The 17,023-nt window shown below is 38.2% G+C and overlaps 1 protein-coding gene across 1 annotated transcript in view; it reads left to right on the top strand.

The window, feature by feature from the left end:
- Positions 1–328: 328 nt before the first annotated feature.
- The window catches only part of LOC105393935 (fatty acid synthase), a 43,044-nt gene continuing 26,349 nt past the window's right edge, over positions 329–17,023 (top strand). Inside the window, exons 1-7 of the mRNA XM_048626250.1 lie at positions 329–474; positions 3,201–3,359; positions 3,809–4,001; positions 7,345–7,465; positions 8,593–8,796; positions 9,006–9,122; positions 9,519–9,682. Of these exons, the coding sequence (XP_048482207.1) occupies positions 3,207–3,359; positions 3,809–4,001; positions 7,345–7,465; positions 8,593–8,796; positions 9,006–9,122; positions 9,519–9,682 (952 nt within the window). The 5' untranslated portion in view covers positions 329–474; positions 3,201–3,206. The remainder of the gene's footprint in view (positions 475–3,200; positions 3,360–3,808; positions 4,002–7,344; positions 7,466–8,592; positions 8,797–9,005; positions 9,123–9,518; positions 9,683–17,023) is intronic.

The following is a 17,023-nucleotide window of genomic DNA, read 5'->3' as shown; positions in this document are numbered from 1 at the left end:
TAATTTGATAATCTTCATTCCATCTTAAAAAGTCACGTGACTATATATTATAAGAGACTTCCTTTTCAATGAAGAAGCAAGACCAATTCCCTAAATTTCCAACATCGTAGACTCCAAGTATTTCGGAACCAGCTCTCAAGTCAATCTCTTAAAGCTCAGCTAAAAGCTCAGCGTAACAAATGAAAGCAGGAAAAACCTGGCTGCCTGAAAACGTTACATTCAGCTAGCGAATAGTAACTGTCCACATGCGTACCTTCTAGTGAGCGTAGGGTCAGAAGTCAGAACCTGTAGCTACATTGTGAATCAAAATGGCGGTTTTATAAAAGAGTTACGTACCTACGGCCAGCCCAGACGCGCAGTGGGTGTTAGCCGGTCTGCTTCTCCCGGTTCTATATTTTAAACTTCGAACTCAACGGACGACGGACTGACAGTTCGTCATTTCCGGTTTCAGTTTTGGAATACTCAATTTAAATTGTAAGTGATTTTGGTTTAGTTAAGTGTTTTATTTAAGTTGTGGTTAAAAGTCGTTATTTTACAGCCTTTTGAGGCCAAGAGCAAAGTGCCAAAATTATGAAAGTGGTTTTCCGAGTTTTTTTAGATTTTCCTGTTCAACTCTTTACTGAAAAGAAAATTTTGGATGTTAGAACTGTGAAGTCGGGTTGTTGAAAATATAATAAAAATAAGTGAAATTATGATTATATTCATATCGAAGATATTGCAATAATATTAGTAACCGTTCACTTTACACCCGTAGAAAATAACTTACTTTCTTTCTCACAAAAGAGTTTCGAGTACCTCCCATAATACCAATATATCATACAGGATACTTTTGACTACAAATAAAGAAAAGCAAGACTTGTGTGAAAAAGCTTGTGTAAAATAAACTAAACAACGTTATAAGGCTCTGGGCATCATATTTTTAACTTTATGACATCGACTTAAGGTCCAATTAAATATTCAATCTTACTCTGCCTTATAAAGGGTTAAAAACCCCCGACATTCAACACTGAAAGTCGCATAACTTTTGTACGGCTAGGCCCCAGTTTCCCCATACTCTGTTAGATCATAACAAGGCATTAGTTGCTGACTATGGACACATCTGTCAAGAAATTAATATGAGGATGACGTATAATTGGTGACATTACAATGTAACAGGGGTGTTAATGATCTAACAAACTATGGTGAAACTAGGCATAAGCCGTTTTTGATAAAATATGGCTAAGAACACTTGGGCTAACCAAATTAGCTATGAGTCCTATGACCCATAAAAATAAATCGAGAATCGGTTCAGCCGTTTGAGAGCTACGGTACCACAAACAGATACCCAGAAGTTAAACCTATAACACCCTATTTTTCGTCAGTGATTTGAACAGCAATGTTACGTAAGTTTTCATTGTGAACAATATAAATCCCAGCAGTACTGATTACTAGGACGAGATTGATTACATATATCTCAAACCATTCAAGTTTAATCTTGTTCAGCAAGGGATTACACATTACCTACTTACGAGCATTTTTCAGTAAGATTTTTGATATATTTTTATCAGAGTTTCATAAAAAACTCTACAGCAAGTGAACATAAAGAAAACTAAATGAAACCATACTATTTTTGGCTCTCTTTAAACGAATGCTTGCAAGCCTCTAGTAAACTGACTGTTCGTTCTATGAATTCAGTATTACGACTCTGCGGAATGATTCGTCTAGCTAGAGAGAATATATATTTTTCAAGGAGAATCAACAGCATTTTCTTATATAAAAATATGATATTATGGTAAAATTTTATATCATGTTATTGTAAATTTTGCGAAAACGGAAATGCCATTAAAAGATTCCCTCCTATATCAACAAAAAAAGTACTTATACCTATACCCATTACAATAGTATTGACGGTACTTATTAAATTTGGACTAGTTACTTTCATAACAAGTGGAGCAAATTTTTCAAACTTCAATCTTTATTCTTTTTCGAAAATTTCAAAACCCGTTCTTGAGGTCCTGATGCTAAGATAATTCCACCAATTTCGATCATTTCAGCTTTCTATTAAAACAGCCATGCTTGGGGTCTTTTAAGGACCTCATCAGAAATATACACATCACCGGTAATTCAATAGAGAAAGGGGCTTAAATGAAAGCTAAAACTTCTTAATCTTAATAGAAAAGCAATGCACAACATTCTCACTTGCACCGAAAATATTTTTTTAATCGGTACGATAATTAAATCAAATAAATATTTATTAGGTAAGCACAATTTGAATATGGAAATTGGATCGAAAGAGTCGCCCAAGACTTGACCCTGCCGACAATGGCAGGAACAGTTTAATTATTCAGCATTTACATGAAAATAACGTTAAAACTTCATTATTGATCGTTGACGTCAGGGCTATGCATACGGTCACGACGTGCATGTGAAGTACGAGAAAATATAATAAAAGTTTTGGCATAAAATAAGCTTTTTTTTAAAAGACGTGACTTGCGAGTGAGCCACCCCGGTAACTTTAGAATTGACATTAGCAAACCAGATAGAGTCACAGATAATTTTTCAACGGTTATTAATAAGAAGATAGATTTTTTTTATTTTTAATGTATGCACGTTAACTATAACAGTGTCAGAAATTGCAAAGAATAATTCATTGCACTAATAAACTTTGCGCTGGTTTCTATTTCAAAGTTACGAGTTACGAGTAGCTTTGTCGGACTCTAGTACTTAATCTATAAAATAGAGAAATTTTTATCAATTAATAATGTAGGTATACCTACCTACTATATTTATTTTTAACACTTGGATTTCACGCCTACGCATTTTCTAACATTTTGTATATACATAGCGTAGGTATTAAGTATTAAATTATTCGTTTACGTATTGTGTTTGTCAATGTTTTGCATTTCATTAACGCAAGGGGGAAAAAGACAAAGGGAATTTAAGGATTGATTTACAGAATTTAATTTCGTGCGTCATATCGATGTTAGTGCGATCGGGGAATTTATCGCTAATTTTCGTCTAGGCAATGTGAGAGTGTAGTATTTACCAAGACCTTACGAATGCAAGTATCTTGAGGGACCAGACTATGACTAGACCAGTGATAGACCACTGTTAAAAACTTAAAGCTATCTTAAACTAGTTAACTCTTTACCCATATAATATTCACAATCACATACACGTATACTTACCAACATACTAACCGCCCAACCTTCCGCCCCCAGTGAGCCATGCCGCCCACCACGAGCGCCGAGGACCGCCTGACGTCGGGGCACCGGCTGTCGCACCCGCCGCCCGGCGATGAGGTGCTCATCAGTGGCATCTCCGGGTACTTCCCCGACTCAGACTCCGTGATGGATCTGAAGGATAACCTGTTTAATAAGGTGGGTTTTGGCTGGAGACTCATGATCGTGAGCGGGTATTGGTCGACTGCTGGATATAGGTCTTTCTCCAAGGATCGCTATCAGCCTTCTTCAAACAGTTACTACGGGCTGCCTGCTGTCTTAAGAAGTCTTGGCTATCAGGATAGATGAGTTTAAATGCTCAAGTTAAATACAGTTTTGACAAAATCTTCCAACCTTGCTAGAAGCATACAACCGAGGAAACTCACGGCCTTATTGTCGAAGACTTAATAATAGACAAATTTCAGCAACAAATCAACCAAACCTTTTACAACATCTAGGCTTGCTGCTCATTTACACGGCTGGCTGAGCCGAAATTAGGGCGATATAAAGGTAGAGAGAGAGCCACGAACAGAAGCTTCACCCGCCCTCGGAATAGCCTAGAATACCTCCAAACCCTCTTTTCTAATCTCCATCTCTTTCCTTCTCAGGTGGACCTGATCTCCGGAGACGCCCGGCGCTGGAAACTCGCCCACCCTGAGATCCCGCAGCGGACTGGCAAGATCAACAATGTAAACAAGTTTGACGCCTCCTTCTTCGGCGTCCACTACAAGCAGGCCCACACCATGGACCCCATGTGCAGGATCCTGCTTGAGAAGGCCTACGAAGCTGTTATTGATGCTGGTGAGTGAGAGGGATGGGATATGGAAAGAGCGGGAGAGATATAGTTGCTAGTAACTGATATTATTAATCCGTGCTTGAAGTTTTAAACCAGTTGCTTATGTTGTCTTTTAAAATATGCATTGGAATTTGTTGTCAGATTTACTGTACTCTAATGTATTAATAATATTGTTATTATGTGAGTAGCAATTTCAAGATCTATTCATTAAGGGTGTCACATTCTAAGAGCTAAGACAAACACTCCACATAAGGCAGTATATCGGTACTAATTGTTTATTAATAGAGTAATCAGCTCCAAGGGTGGTTCACGGTAGCGGTGGTATAATCGCAAAAGCGTTCTCTTAAGTTTCTGGTATATCTGAGAATTGAATGATACGGTGAAGCTTAAAATAAGGTTACAGACTTTCCCCCTTATTCATAGAGATCTTACAGAACGTTTATTAGTTAAAACGTCTTGTAACTTTTCTATGAATAAGGGGGTTTATATATTGTAAGTACACGTGATATTACAAAAGCGAGATTATATTATACAATGTAAACTACGATCATAATGATCGAAGTATGTAAACAATAAAATTGATTACACATAATAAACGATACATAAATGAGTGCATAAAAAAACAGTGAATAAAAAAAGGTTTATTGGCAAAAAAACTACCCCCCAACGTTTGTAAAAACTACTCATGCAATTTCATTGGAAGATCGGAGAGGCAGTCTATCTTTGAGCTATACAAATGGTACAGAAAGACTCAGTTCACCTGACAATTAATTATTCAAGCTAAGACTACAGCGGTTACGGGGCTCTGGGTGCGAAATGTCTATGTTACTAAGTAAATTAGTTCGCAAATATTTCAGATATTGTGTGTACGTAGGCAGGTTGCTTTGTAATTCCTGATTTATAGCTAAATTGTGCAAATACGAGTAAAATTCATAAATAAATGTAGTCGGTAGACGTTCCTGGTCAAACCTTATACCTACAAATTCGGCATTTAGTAAAACATAAACATGACAATTCTTAGTTTCGTATCCAGCCCCACCACAACAATATAGCTCCTGAATCTCCTGAACCTCCTGTAGTTTATCTGGTAGATAATGCTTTTAGCAAAAAGTCCACCTAATTTTACATTCTTAGTAAATTATGCAATAAAAGTACCTACCTACTAATAAATAAATAAGCTCAGGTAAGGCCGTAGAATACGTAATTTATTGAGATAATCAATCAAATTGTTTATAAAAAATACGGTTTCAACAGGTTTCTATAGAAAAGCCCCGTGTACGTCCTATAGTGCTCAAGCATTGCCAATGGTTTAATTTTCCTTTAGACGCTAAAACGTGCCACGATAAGATCCAAGCTACCGTCCTATTCAGGAACCTTTCAGAGACTGGAGAGACGACGGCAATGTATGTCCGCTCTGATAGAAAATCCAGTGGCTACTCTATTACCTCTTAAGGTATCATTGGCAACGGATGCATCGCATTCAGAAGTCATCGAGTTTGTATAGAAATGAGAAATTCACACAAGTGTGGCCACTTCATGGGCATTGGATCCGACGCCGTTGCTCCATACATTTATGAAAATCCGTTTGGTCGGATACGTACGATACCGCACGCTTACCTTGACACTCTAGCCACTGAAAGGTTCTTGAATAGGAAGAATATAGAGTATCGATTTAAAATCGCGATGTTGCATAGAATATTCCCCCCCCTGCCCCTGTCTCTGGCTGAATGCCGAGGAATCCAGTCTTCAGTCAGGAGGTATCAATTGACACTGTGAATAGAGCTGTAATAGTTCCATGTCCAACAAGGATTCCAATCTGGAGGTAATGGAGGTTTGGAGGTGGAGGGGTCGACCTACCGTGTAAATAAAAGGTTGTCGCTTTAAAAGGAAGAAATCGCTTTATGCGATAATAAGACGGCCATTTGTAAATATGTGTTAGTTTAAGTTTTTTGTGATAAAGAATATCTTATATCTTAGTAAGGTGCTTGAAGATATTTTATGAGTGATCAGCCCGAACAAAATGATCACTTGTATTGTAATATCTATTTCACCTTTTTCACCCTTAAATAAATAAATTTCACCCTTTGTGAATGATGATTATAATGATAGCACACATCAATAATCTATTGTATCTATAAGTATTTACATATTCAGGAATAAAGTAAAAAACCTGAATTGAGAACACAAATTTCAATATCCAATTTTCGTGAATACGCAAGTAGCTACGTAGATATGTATAAATACTTAAATGTGTCGATTTAGAATGAATAATTCATGGCCGCCGGGGGATACAGATAATATCTATTATCGGTACTTGTTGTAAACGCTTCTCAGAACATTCTATAAATAAAACACGATTGGAAAGTAAAATGTTCACTGCCTAAATATTAAAATAAAGTTTCATGTAATAATTTCACTGCTAAGTATTGCATATTATCCTTCGGTACTTACGTACGGTGGCCTGCGCCTAAAAGTATACAGGCAGAGGTTTTAAAATAACGATCTCAAGCTCACATGCTGCTCAAGCACATCCACATTAACACCACTGCTACACACATCACACACAACACATCCCAGGATTAATAACAGATGTAGCTGGTCCCTTCATCATCAGGGATCGCTATTTTAAAAACTCAGCCTGTATACTTTTAGGCGCAGGCCACCGTACATGTAAGGTGTTTAAATAGTTTAGCATTATACGATATACCTACGTATTACCAACATAGGTAAACAAAAAAAATATACCGACTCACCTAGTGATCGTGCCGAGTCCTCAACGAATAACATTAAACTCCCTTTAAAATGGCATCCATCGGTGACAGTATTGAGTTATAATTGCTCTGAGGTAAAACTTTTAATGGATTTCCAGATAAGACGACGAATCTCAACAAGTCAAAGAAGAAGTTAACAGTTCTTGGTTGGCTGAATGAGAGCCAGCCCATGCCTGCTAAATCTTGTAAAAGAATAATGTCACAGAGACAAAAGAAAACTTTCATTTCAAGTTTAGAACACGATAAGGACAAAGGGTCGCGAATGTTTTAAATGACTTGAAACAAACGAGAATCGCAGCAAAGAATAATAAACAGAACTGGCAGTTTGGAATGTTAATGTAAAACTTTAATGTCTTTAATTACAAGATGTTAATTTTGCAGATTACGTTACATTTTATTTGTAGTATAATATCAAATAGTGATATAAATAACCCAGACGATTAATCACTGGCGACTAGACTCTTTGTAATACCTACCTACTTTTCTCCCAGTTATTTTTAAATATTCCATTTCCTATATGTCTCTCTCTAGTATGATAAACAAGATAAGACATCTGAAATCTCCGTAATCCTTTCAGGCATGAACCCCAAGGAGCTGAGAAACACAAAGACCGGTGTGTTCATCGGCGCCTGTTTCTCCGAGTCTGAAAAGACCTGGTTTTATGAAAAAATGCAGGTCAACGGATTCGGTATTACTGGGTAAGTATATTTAGACAAATAAGAGTAACCTGCAGACTGTGCAGACCAACTATAAAGTCCTGACAATAAAGTGTGCGATTTTGCAAAGACTTTTTTATCATTAAGTATCAGTCGTTTTATCATTATTATTTATATTTAAGTACTTACATTTTAAAAATAAAATACCGTTTGGTTATGGCTTTTTAACGGATTTGTCCTTAAATAAATAAAATACATCGATTAAATACGGTCTGTAACAGTTACTTAGAATGCACTTCCGTTTTCAGGACTTTATAGTTTTACTGTACGTACGTAAGTACAGAAATTAAAGGACGTGCTTCCAAAAATAAACTACATTATCTATCTAAGTACTTAATTAACTAGACTCTAGAGACTTAACTTGAACTTCCGAGGTGTATACCTTGAAAAGAGCTACTTAATAACTTACTCAAATAAATACATAGTACCAGGAACCAACATAAAATCAAAAGTATCTAAACGCTTCAAAAATACGTACGTAACTCAATGTACAAAAGAAAACAGAATATTTTTACGTTCATCAAATTATGGGGAAGGTTTGGCAAATTTCTTAGAAGCCATCGAAATAACCTAATATTATTGTTATGTGATTAGCTTTGTTACAGAATAGAACAAAAGGTCCATTACATAAATTGGAGTAGGTACCGACGAGATTGTCCTGAGATGTTTCGCTCTAATTTAATTTTGCTGTAAATGAGGAAAAAAAAGTAAATAATGACTTATGATTTTTATATTGAGAGCACTCTCATATTTATTTTTATTTTCCACTTTTAATTGGATTTTGTTTGGTAGGTTCGATTTTTAAAGAAAATGTTACGATATTAATTTTTCAGAACGCTGAGAAAAACAAACTGCAAAAAAAAGTTATGTCATCAAAGCAGTACCGACTCTTATTGTTCTGAGTACCAAACCCTTAAATAAATATAGTTACCTCTTTATTGAACACTACTCAAATTAAACTCACAAAAATAATCCTACTTACAAAGTAGAAACAAAGAAAATAGTCAACCTTATCGCTAAGAGCAATCACTTTCAGGCCACATTCAGCAAAATTAAACTAAGGCAATAATTTTTTTTTTTTTTAAACTAATATCGTCCATTCATTTCAGATGCTCCCGCGCCATGCTGGCCAACCGCATCTCGTACTGGCTCGGCGTGACTGGCCCGTCCTACACAGTGGACAGTGCTTGCTCCAGTTCACTGTACGCGCTGGAACACGCCTTCAGGGCCATCCGAGACGGACACTGCGACGCCGCCATCGTTGGAGGGTCCAACTTGTGTCTGCATCCTTATGTTTCGTTGCAGTTCTCCCGGTAAGTTTTTAAATTTCAAACTTTGTTTTTTAAAAGTGAAATAAGACCAGGGTGTTTAGGATGATGACCTTTGCCTTTTCCGTTCAAAGGAAACCTAAAAAAACATCATTTTTCTTTTTTCCCGCTCTGAGTTTTTTTTCTCTATTATCTCTGCTATGACAAATTTATTGTGTAAAGTGGAAAATTTTACAATTATGTTCATTTTGCAGTTTGGGAGTGCTGTCGGCTGACGGGCGGTGCAAGAGTTTCGACAACAATGCCAACGGTTACGCGCGTTCGGAAGCCATCGTCGTGGTCTTCCTACAGAAAGCCAAGGACTCTAGGAGGTGAGTTAACTTCAAGACGCGCCATATTTTTTTTCTAATACCCTCCACTTGCAATAGCGACCACTGGCATATTTTGTAGACTTTACAAAACTAAATTCGTTTCTCTATAGAAACTTTCTTAATGACTTTACTACAGGATATAGTTTTTTAACGAAGTTCAAAGTACCTAAAAAAACTGAATGCAATGCGTCCGTAGCATAAGTTTGTACTTTTATGATGCCGGTAAAATTAAATTAAAACGGTATCACCTAAATTACATAACCCCCTCCAGCTTATTTCCACTCGAGTATCTATCTATGTAGTGAAAACCCTAAAATTCTATAAAACACCCCTTGATGCCCCCTTTTCCTGATTTCCCATGTAGTAAAAACCCCCTAAACCCCCTCTCACCCGCAGAGTCTACGCGCAAGTCCTCCACGCCAAGACGAACTGCGACGGCTACAAGGAGCAGGGCATCACGTACCCGGCGGGGCACATCCAGAAGTTGCTGCTGCAGGAGTTCTACGAGGAGTGCTCCATCCCGCCCAACGATCTGGAGTTCGTGGAGGCTCACGGCACTGGTGAGTGGAGGGTGCCGGAGGTGAAGAGTGAAGTGGGAAAACGGACCTCTTATAGCTAATATTCTATAGATATGTACCTACATAGAACAACGCGGACTCGTGTGTTATAGTTAGGTGAAAAGGAGAATGGCTACCTTTATAGGGCGTTGTTGTCTATGTTTTTTGTGCAAGACCTTTTCGGTTTTAACACAAAATCAAGTGCTCATAACGTAATTCAACTGATTTATCAGGCGTTTGACAATACTAGATATCTGTTAAACACTATCTTAGTTTATTTGGTAAGGTCACAATCTCGAGAATGAATGTTTAACTCCTTTTCAGTTGAAATTTCTCAGTATAACGGGTACTTAGATCACTGTTTTAAAATCAAAACGTGGATATTCCTACCATTTCATAAAAATAAAAGCTAAAACAGAAAACACAGAAAATCTTGGCAAAAACAAAACCCTACACCTGCCATAAACAATTAAAAAACTACCGCCTCAGCGTGACCGAACCTTTTATTCCGAGTGACAAACTTAATGAAAGCTACACACAGCACCTAAGGAACAAAAGGGGGTAAAAAACACATTTAATCTGAAGCCCGGGGAATGCTCGCGAAAATGAAAAATGTAAAGAGCAGTACAATTCTTAGTAAAAGCGGAAATGTTTCTGCGAGTCAAGGCGGCAACAACGCCGCCTGTGTTTTGTCACTGTACCTTTGGCTGTGCAGTTACAGTCACACGACGGACAAGAGTAGAAATAATTAAATAAACTGCATCAACTTCGTGCAGTTTTTGAGGAAAATCTTTTCTTTAGGAGAAGAAACGGCGTAAGAAACATTTTGAGCATTTTCAGCGCTCGGCCATGCAACAGTGTAGGCCACGATCACGATCACTTGGTGTTCACATATTGGCCCATGACTCATTGCTGCCTGGCAAACCACTAAGTACTACATACAAGTACAACAGAAGTGTGCATAATGGCCTTAGACAAGTGAGCCACGTAATGGCACAATGTGTAAAAATAAATGTAAAAAGCACTTTTTCTTTATAACTATCACACAATCTAACTAAAGCAATGCTTTTTCTTCTTACCATTGTCACAGAAAAAGGTACCAGATACCATTTTCCTGTCTCTGAAGGTAATTAAGCGGTCGAGATCTGTATTTTTAACCTGAAATGCTCCTGGGTTGTTTTTCTAATGGTATGAACCTTAGAACTTGTTAGGGATAGAGCTGGGTTACAAAGGCGTCGTCGTATATGTTCAGCGTTTGAGTTTTCAAACGTTGGAATGTTTTTTTATCGAGTATTGAGCTATTGAGTCCTACGTAAGGTAAGGGACTAAGGGTGCGCGAGGGGCCACAATGTTTCAGATCTCCGTATATCTAATAGCCAAGACGGCGACGCGATTATGTTTTTGGACTGGATATTTTTGCAGATTACGACAAATTAACTATCATGGTACGTACAATATTAATATGATACGACGAAATAATATTTTTTTAAATTAATGTAATTCGTTTTAAGGTACATAAATAATGTTATAATGAACGCACAGATAAACTTTCAAACGTACCCATTATACATTTATAAGTAACTATGTGCCTCAGTTCATGCTCTTACAATAAATGATTATCAAGATAATAAACCCACTGAAACTAAGAAAGCATTCCACCTATCACTGCACGAAGGCGCAGATGTCGCGAAGCTAGGTTTCAACCTGGACTGCAATATATCTTAGGTCTTCCAGCTGCTAGCCCCAGCTGTGGCCGCGGTCCTCCAGGTCATTCATTAGGCCGTGTCCCGGCGGCGCCGCGGCGGATAGGACGACAATTAGTTTTTGTTTATTCACCCCCTTTCAGTTGCAGCAGTCGGGTAAATAAGCCACTTGGCTTGCGGGGTCGTGGCTGATCATCGGTTTAGTAATCCGTTGGGAATTTTTTGAGATCGGTTTGAAACTTAACATTCAAGTGTCTTTTTATAGTGTAGCCAAGTGTAGATGTTATATTGTCTATATACAAACATATTCAATAGGTTTTGCGGTAAAACCACGTTTTTAATTGAGAAATAGGTATTTTTATATTGTGGTTATGATTTATAACAACACAAGTACATAAATATACTCTAGTTACTTGAAATCAAATAGGAACATACCAATTATATATTATTCATGTGATAATTCCTTCCATTCATTCAAACATTGACGGTTTGGTACAAAAATGTATAGGTAGTAGCTGCTTATGAAGTAGACCGATCTGATACAAGTATTCCGATCACTAGCTAGTGAACTCATGATCAGCCGGCACCGCCACTTGGCGCGGCCATTACGCGTCCTCTTAATGTTTAAAGAATATACTGCACTGCAGCTCGCTACTGGAATTAGAGACGATTGTACTGCGCAGCCTGGCTTCAGCACGCGGGGCTCACTTCAGGAAACATTTTCAGGTTTTAAATGACGACGTTTTGTTAAATGACGGATAAAATAAGACAGTTTTTTTATATTAAGGTTTAAGTTACAGTATGGGGGATAACCTTCTCGGGATCACCGATAATATCCCACCCAGTTTTACAAGTATTTTGGGTGTCTCAATATACCTGCACTCTAAAGCTCCGCCGTATTCGCATTCTAAAGCTCCGCCGTACTTGGTTGTTCATTCGCTGTCGGGTAGTTATCCTGACCGCACGCATTCTAAAGCTCCGCCGTACTTGGTTGTTATTCCTAGTGATGGGGTATAGTATCGATAGGTGGGAATATCGATACCGTTCACAGTACCCATGGATAGATTTGTAACGAAATCGTCGGCACCTCCAAAACGCCAGCGTGATGAAGAACCATCGGATGAGTGGCAACAACCCAAGAGAACAGCTGCTGCTCAAAAATCACCTCCCGGTAAGCCAGCTTTGTCTACCTCAAATCGCTTCAGTCACCTCAACGTCGAACAAACAAACCAATTACCCGAGCCCCTCCGTATGGCAATTACAAAAAGGAACAATCCTGCTAGAATTCCTCCAATCATCATGGAGCTGCAATCTGGATGGACTCACGGAAAAATCAAGGACGTCATAGAAAGGTACGACAAAAAATTTCATCTTAGCTATAAAGGGCAAAATAAAGTAGCAGTTCAATGTTACTCAAGTGAAGCCCACCAAGCAATCAAAGAAGGCCTCAAAAGCGAAAATATGCTCTTCCATACCTTTACCCGGAAAGATGAAAGGACGTCCAAGGTAGTCATCAAAGGTCTCCCGGATTACTTTGAGACGTGCTTATCCGACGAACTGGACTCAATGGGATTCAGTGGAGCGATAGTATCTAAACTGTACTATAAAAATAAATACGCAGTTTCATGTCCTCCTTTCCTAGTGCAGATGCCATCCGGAACAGATATAGGAAAGATTCGTTCCATTAAATATATCGGAAATTGCTCCGTCAAAATTGAAAGATTTCGATCAAATGCCTCTCTTGGCACTCAATGCTATAGATGCCAAAAATTCGGACATGCTGCTCGTAATTGCAACCTTCCCGCGAGATGTGTCAAATGCACCGAACAACACCAAACGAAAGACTGTCCCAAAAAAGACAAAGCTACTCCTGCAAAATGTTGCAACTGCCAGCTAGATCATCCTGCAAACTACTCAAAGTGCGAAGAGCGGCAGAGATACATTCTCATGCTTAAGAACCAACGTGCCGTACGGAAAACGGCAAATCAACCTGTTCCTCCAAAACGAAATGATCAACCCCATGCAGAAAAACAAAAAAACAATTATCTCCCTGAGTTTGGAATTAAAACCTGGGCTGATGTCACTTCCGGCGTGCAGTCAATCCCTCCAAAGTCCTCTTTAATCCCAGAAGATCACGACAATTTAATCCCAGAAGACCACGACGTGGCAACAAGAGAAATGCTCGACATCATGGTTACCTTGAAGACTATACGGGGACAGTTTCTACAGTGTACTTCAATGATTGACAAAGTAGTGTTAATATTATCTCACCTTGGTAAATATGTCTAAGTATAATCAGATACGCATGATGCACTGGAACGCCGACGGTGTCGGCGGTAAGCAGCTGGAGCTTTCTAAATTAGTTTGTGATCTACTTGTTGACGTAATAGCTATTTCTGAAACAAGACTGACCCATAACATTAAATTACAAATTCCAGGCTTCTCTTGCTACAGATGTGACAAACACCTGAATGGCAAGGGTCAAGGAGTTGCAATTCTAGTGAAAGACGATATTGAACACACTCTCGTCCATACTCCGGGGACAAATTATTTAGAATCAATAGGAGTTAAAATTAAAGTTAATAACTGCCACTACTCGATATACTCAGTATACCAATCCCCTAACCTTCCCTTTGTTACTGGAGACATAGACTTGTTGTTGAAAACGGATAAAAGCGTTATCCTAATGGGTGATTTCAATGCCAAACATGACCATTGGTACCCTGGACTTAGAAACACAAACGGTAACCTGCTTTTTAACCATTTACTTTGCCACGACTATTCCATTCACGCACCAGACAGCCCCACTCTTGTTCACTACCGCGATGACCTCATACCATCCATTCCAGACTTGATACTTGCAAATAATATACACACTATTAACGACGTCCGTGTAGTTACAGCACTGAGCTCGAATCACTTACCAGTTCTCTTCCAGATAACTGGGAAAGTAGATCGATTGTCATTAAAGCGTCTTAACTACGCTAGAGCGGATTGGAATGGCTACCGTAAACTCTTAAATGAATCAATCAATCTCTCCTCCTCAATTCTTAAAAGTCCGCATGAAATAGACATGGCTATCGCAAACCTAAGCACCTCAATAATATCAGCTAGAGACCACTCCGTACCTTTAATTTCTATTAAACCAACTACGTGCAGCATTCCCCGAAAAATAAAGAGACTAATCAACGTTAAAAACAAACTACGCAGAACTCTCACAAACGAAGTCAAACCCGACTGCCGTAAAAATATCCGCTCTAAAATAAACTTCCTTGGTGAACAAATTAAACTTGGTTTAAAACAGCACCAGGACAGAATCTGGAACGAAAAACTAAGCAAAGTAGACAACCCAAGCTCCGATTTGTGGCGAATAGCTAAATCAGTTAGGTCAGATACTCCAACATCTATTCCTCCTTTGTCACGACCAGATGGTACCTTTACACAGTCTCGCCAAGATCAGTGTGAAGAACTCGCCACCGCCTTCCATAATAACATGTGTCTTACGACTGCATGGGACAGCGGTGAAACCGATATTGAGGTGAACATGTCCATAGAATGTCTAAGAAACATGGAAGAAGGGTCCCAATTTAGCTTGGTTCACACTAGTGAGATTCGTAGGCTCATAAAACGACTAAAAATACGAAAAGCCCCAGGTCACGATCAGATAACTAACCTCCTGATTAGAAACCTCCCTCAGAAAGCCTTAGTACTTATGACTAAAATATTTAACGCTTGCCTTGCCCTGGCTTACTTTCCATCGATCTGGAAGTTAGCCAAGGTTATTGCCATCAAGAAACCTGGTAAAAACCGTTCAATTCCCACCAGCTACCGACCCATTAGCCTCTTACCAAGTTTAGCTAAGCTGTTTGAAAAAGTTGTTTGCCGTAGGCTGCAAAGAGTAACAAACGATATTCTAATCAACCAACAGTTTGGATTTCGCCATGGACATTCAACTATTCAACAACTCGCAAGAGTAGCTGAAAACATAGCTCAAAACCTAAATCTAGGCATCTCCACAGGCATGTTTCTTTTAGACATTGAAAAAGCCTTTGACACTGTGTGGCACAATGGTCTTATCCACAAACTTATGAAGTATAATGTCCCCATATCACTCGTCAAAATTATTCAATCCTATCTCCTTAATAGGAGCTTTACGGTACATATCGATAAAGCTTCTTCTGAAGCTCGTCATATTCCTGCTGGAATTCCACAGGGATCTATACTGGGTCCTTACCTATTCTTGATTTATTTAAACGACATCCCTACCCAAACCAGAACTGACCTAGCATGCTTCGCAGACGATACAGCTTGTTTTACCTCGTCAGCCGACTTGGATCTAATAATAGATCGGCTACAGTTGGCAATTGAAAAACTGTTTGAATATTTCAATAAGTGGAAATTGAAACTAAACAGTTCTAAAACTGAAGCCATCTTGTTCACTCGTAAAAGAACACAACCGCTGAGAACCTTAAAGATAAACGGCCATTCAATAGCGTGGAGTAAATCTGTGAAATATTTGGGGCTAATAATGGATCATAAATTAAATTGGAACGAACACGTGTCGTACTTGAGGTTAAAAGGTATGAAAGCCTTTAATGCCCTTAGTACAATTCTTAATAGAAAATCTAATTTAAGTAGTCAAACTAAATTACTGCTTTACACCTCTCTAATCAGACCATGCCTTACTTATGGATGTCCCGTTTGGAGCAATACATCAAAATCTAACCACTTGAAACTACAAGTCCTCCAAAATCGCGCTTTAAAAATAGCTTTCAATACTCAATTTAAGACCAATTTAACAAAATTACAAGATAAAATAAAATTACCATCCCTACTTAATTTCATCATAAAAATGTGTAAAAAGTTTTATCTGTTTACCAACCCAATCCATTCCAATTTACTTATTTCAAATATAGGTAAGTCCCGCCCGATCCCAAATAATCGATATCGATATACGACAAGACTACCCCATCACTATGTGTTGCATGACGTCATCACTCCAACTGCTTGCCGCCGTACTGTTGAGACTTAAATCTACCCACTTTTGGTAGAATATAATAACTAAAATTTAATTTGTTGTATTGTGTGTTAATACTTGTTATTGTGAATTGTACCGTTTAAATGTGTAAGTGTCGTGTTTTTTGTCATCAAATGCGCACTATCAAAGTGTGCATAGTTGTAATCATAGTGTACCAACCTAATGCATTGAATGTACACCGATTCTCATAACGTAAGTTAGGTTTTTTATATAATTTTATAGTGATTCTAAAAGTTTTAAAAAGCCTCGGTGCTTAAAAACATTAACCATTATGTTACTTAATCCTAGGATAAATATGTACACTAGGTTTTAAGTTGTACTGCTTATATGTCAATAAAGAACTTTGAAAATCAAAATCAAAATCAATCAATATACCTGCACTCTGGGCAACAATGCAAAAAAGCGCATTCCATTTGTTATTCCATTTTGATTGAGTGGGTATTTATAAACTATGAACACGCTTATTATGTACCATTCTGTATATGGAACCAGTTCTATTGACGGCCGAAGGGATGATATAACCCACCTTCTTTTATATTAATACGGACGAGATCGCTTCTCTATTCTATTAGAGCGATTTACTGGCGCAATATGGTTTAAGAT

This window comes from Plutella xylostella, chromosome 16 (assembly GCF_932276165.1).
Source record: "Plutella xylostella chromosome 16, ilPluXylo3.1, whole genome shotgun sequence".
Classification (NCBI taxonomy): domain Eukaryota; kingdom Metazoa; phylum Arthropoda; class Insecta; order Lepidoptera; family Plutellidae; genus Plutella; species Plutella xylostella.
The sequence above is the reverse complement of the archived record's forward strand: the minus strand, read 5'-3'. Positions and strand labels throughout refer to the sequence as shown.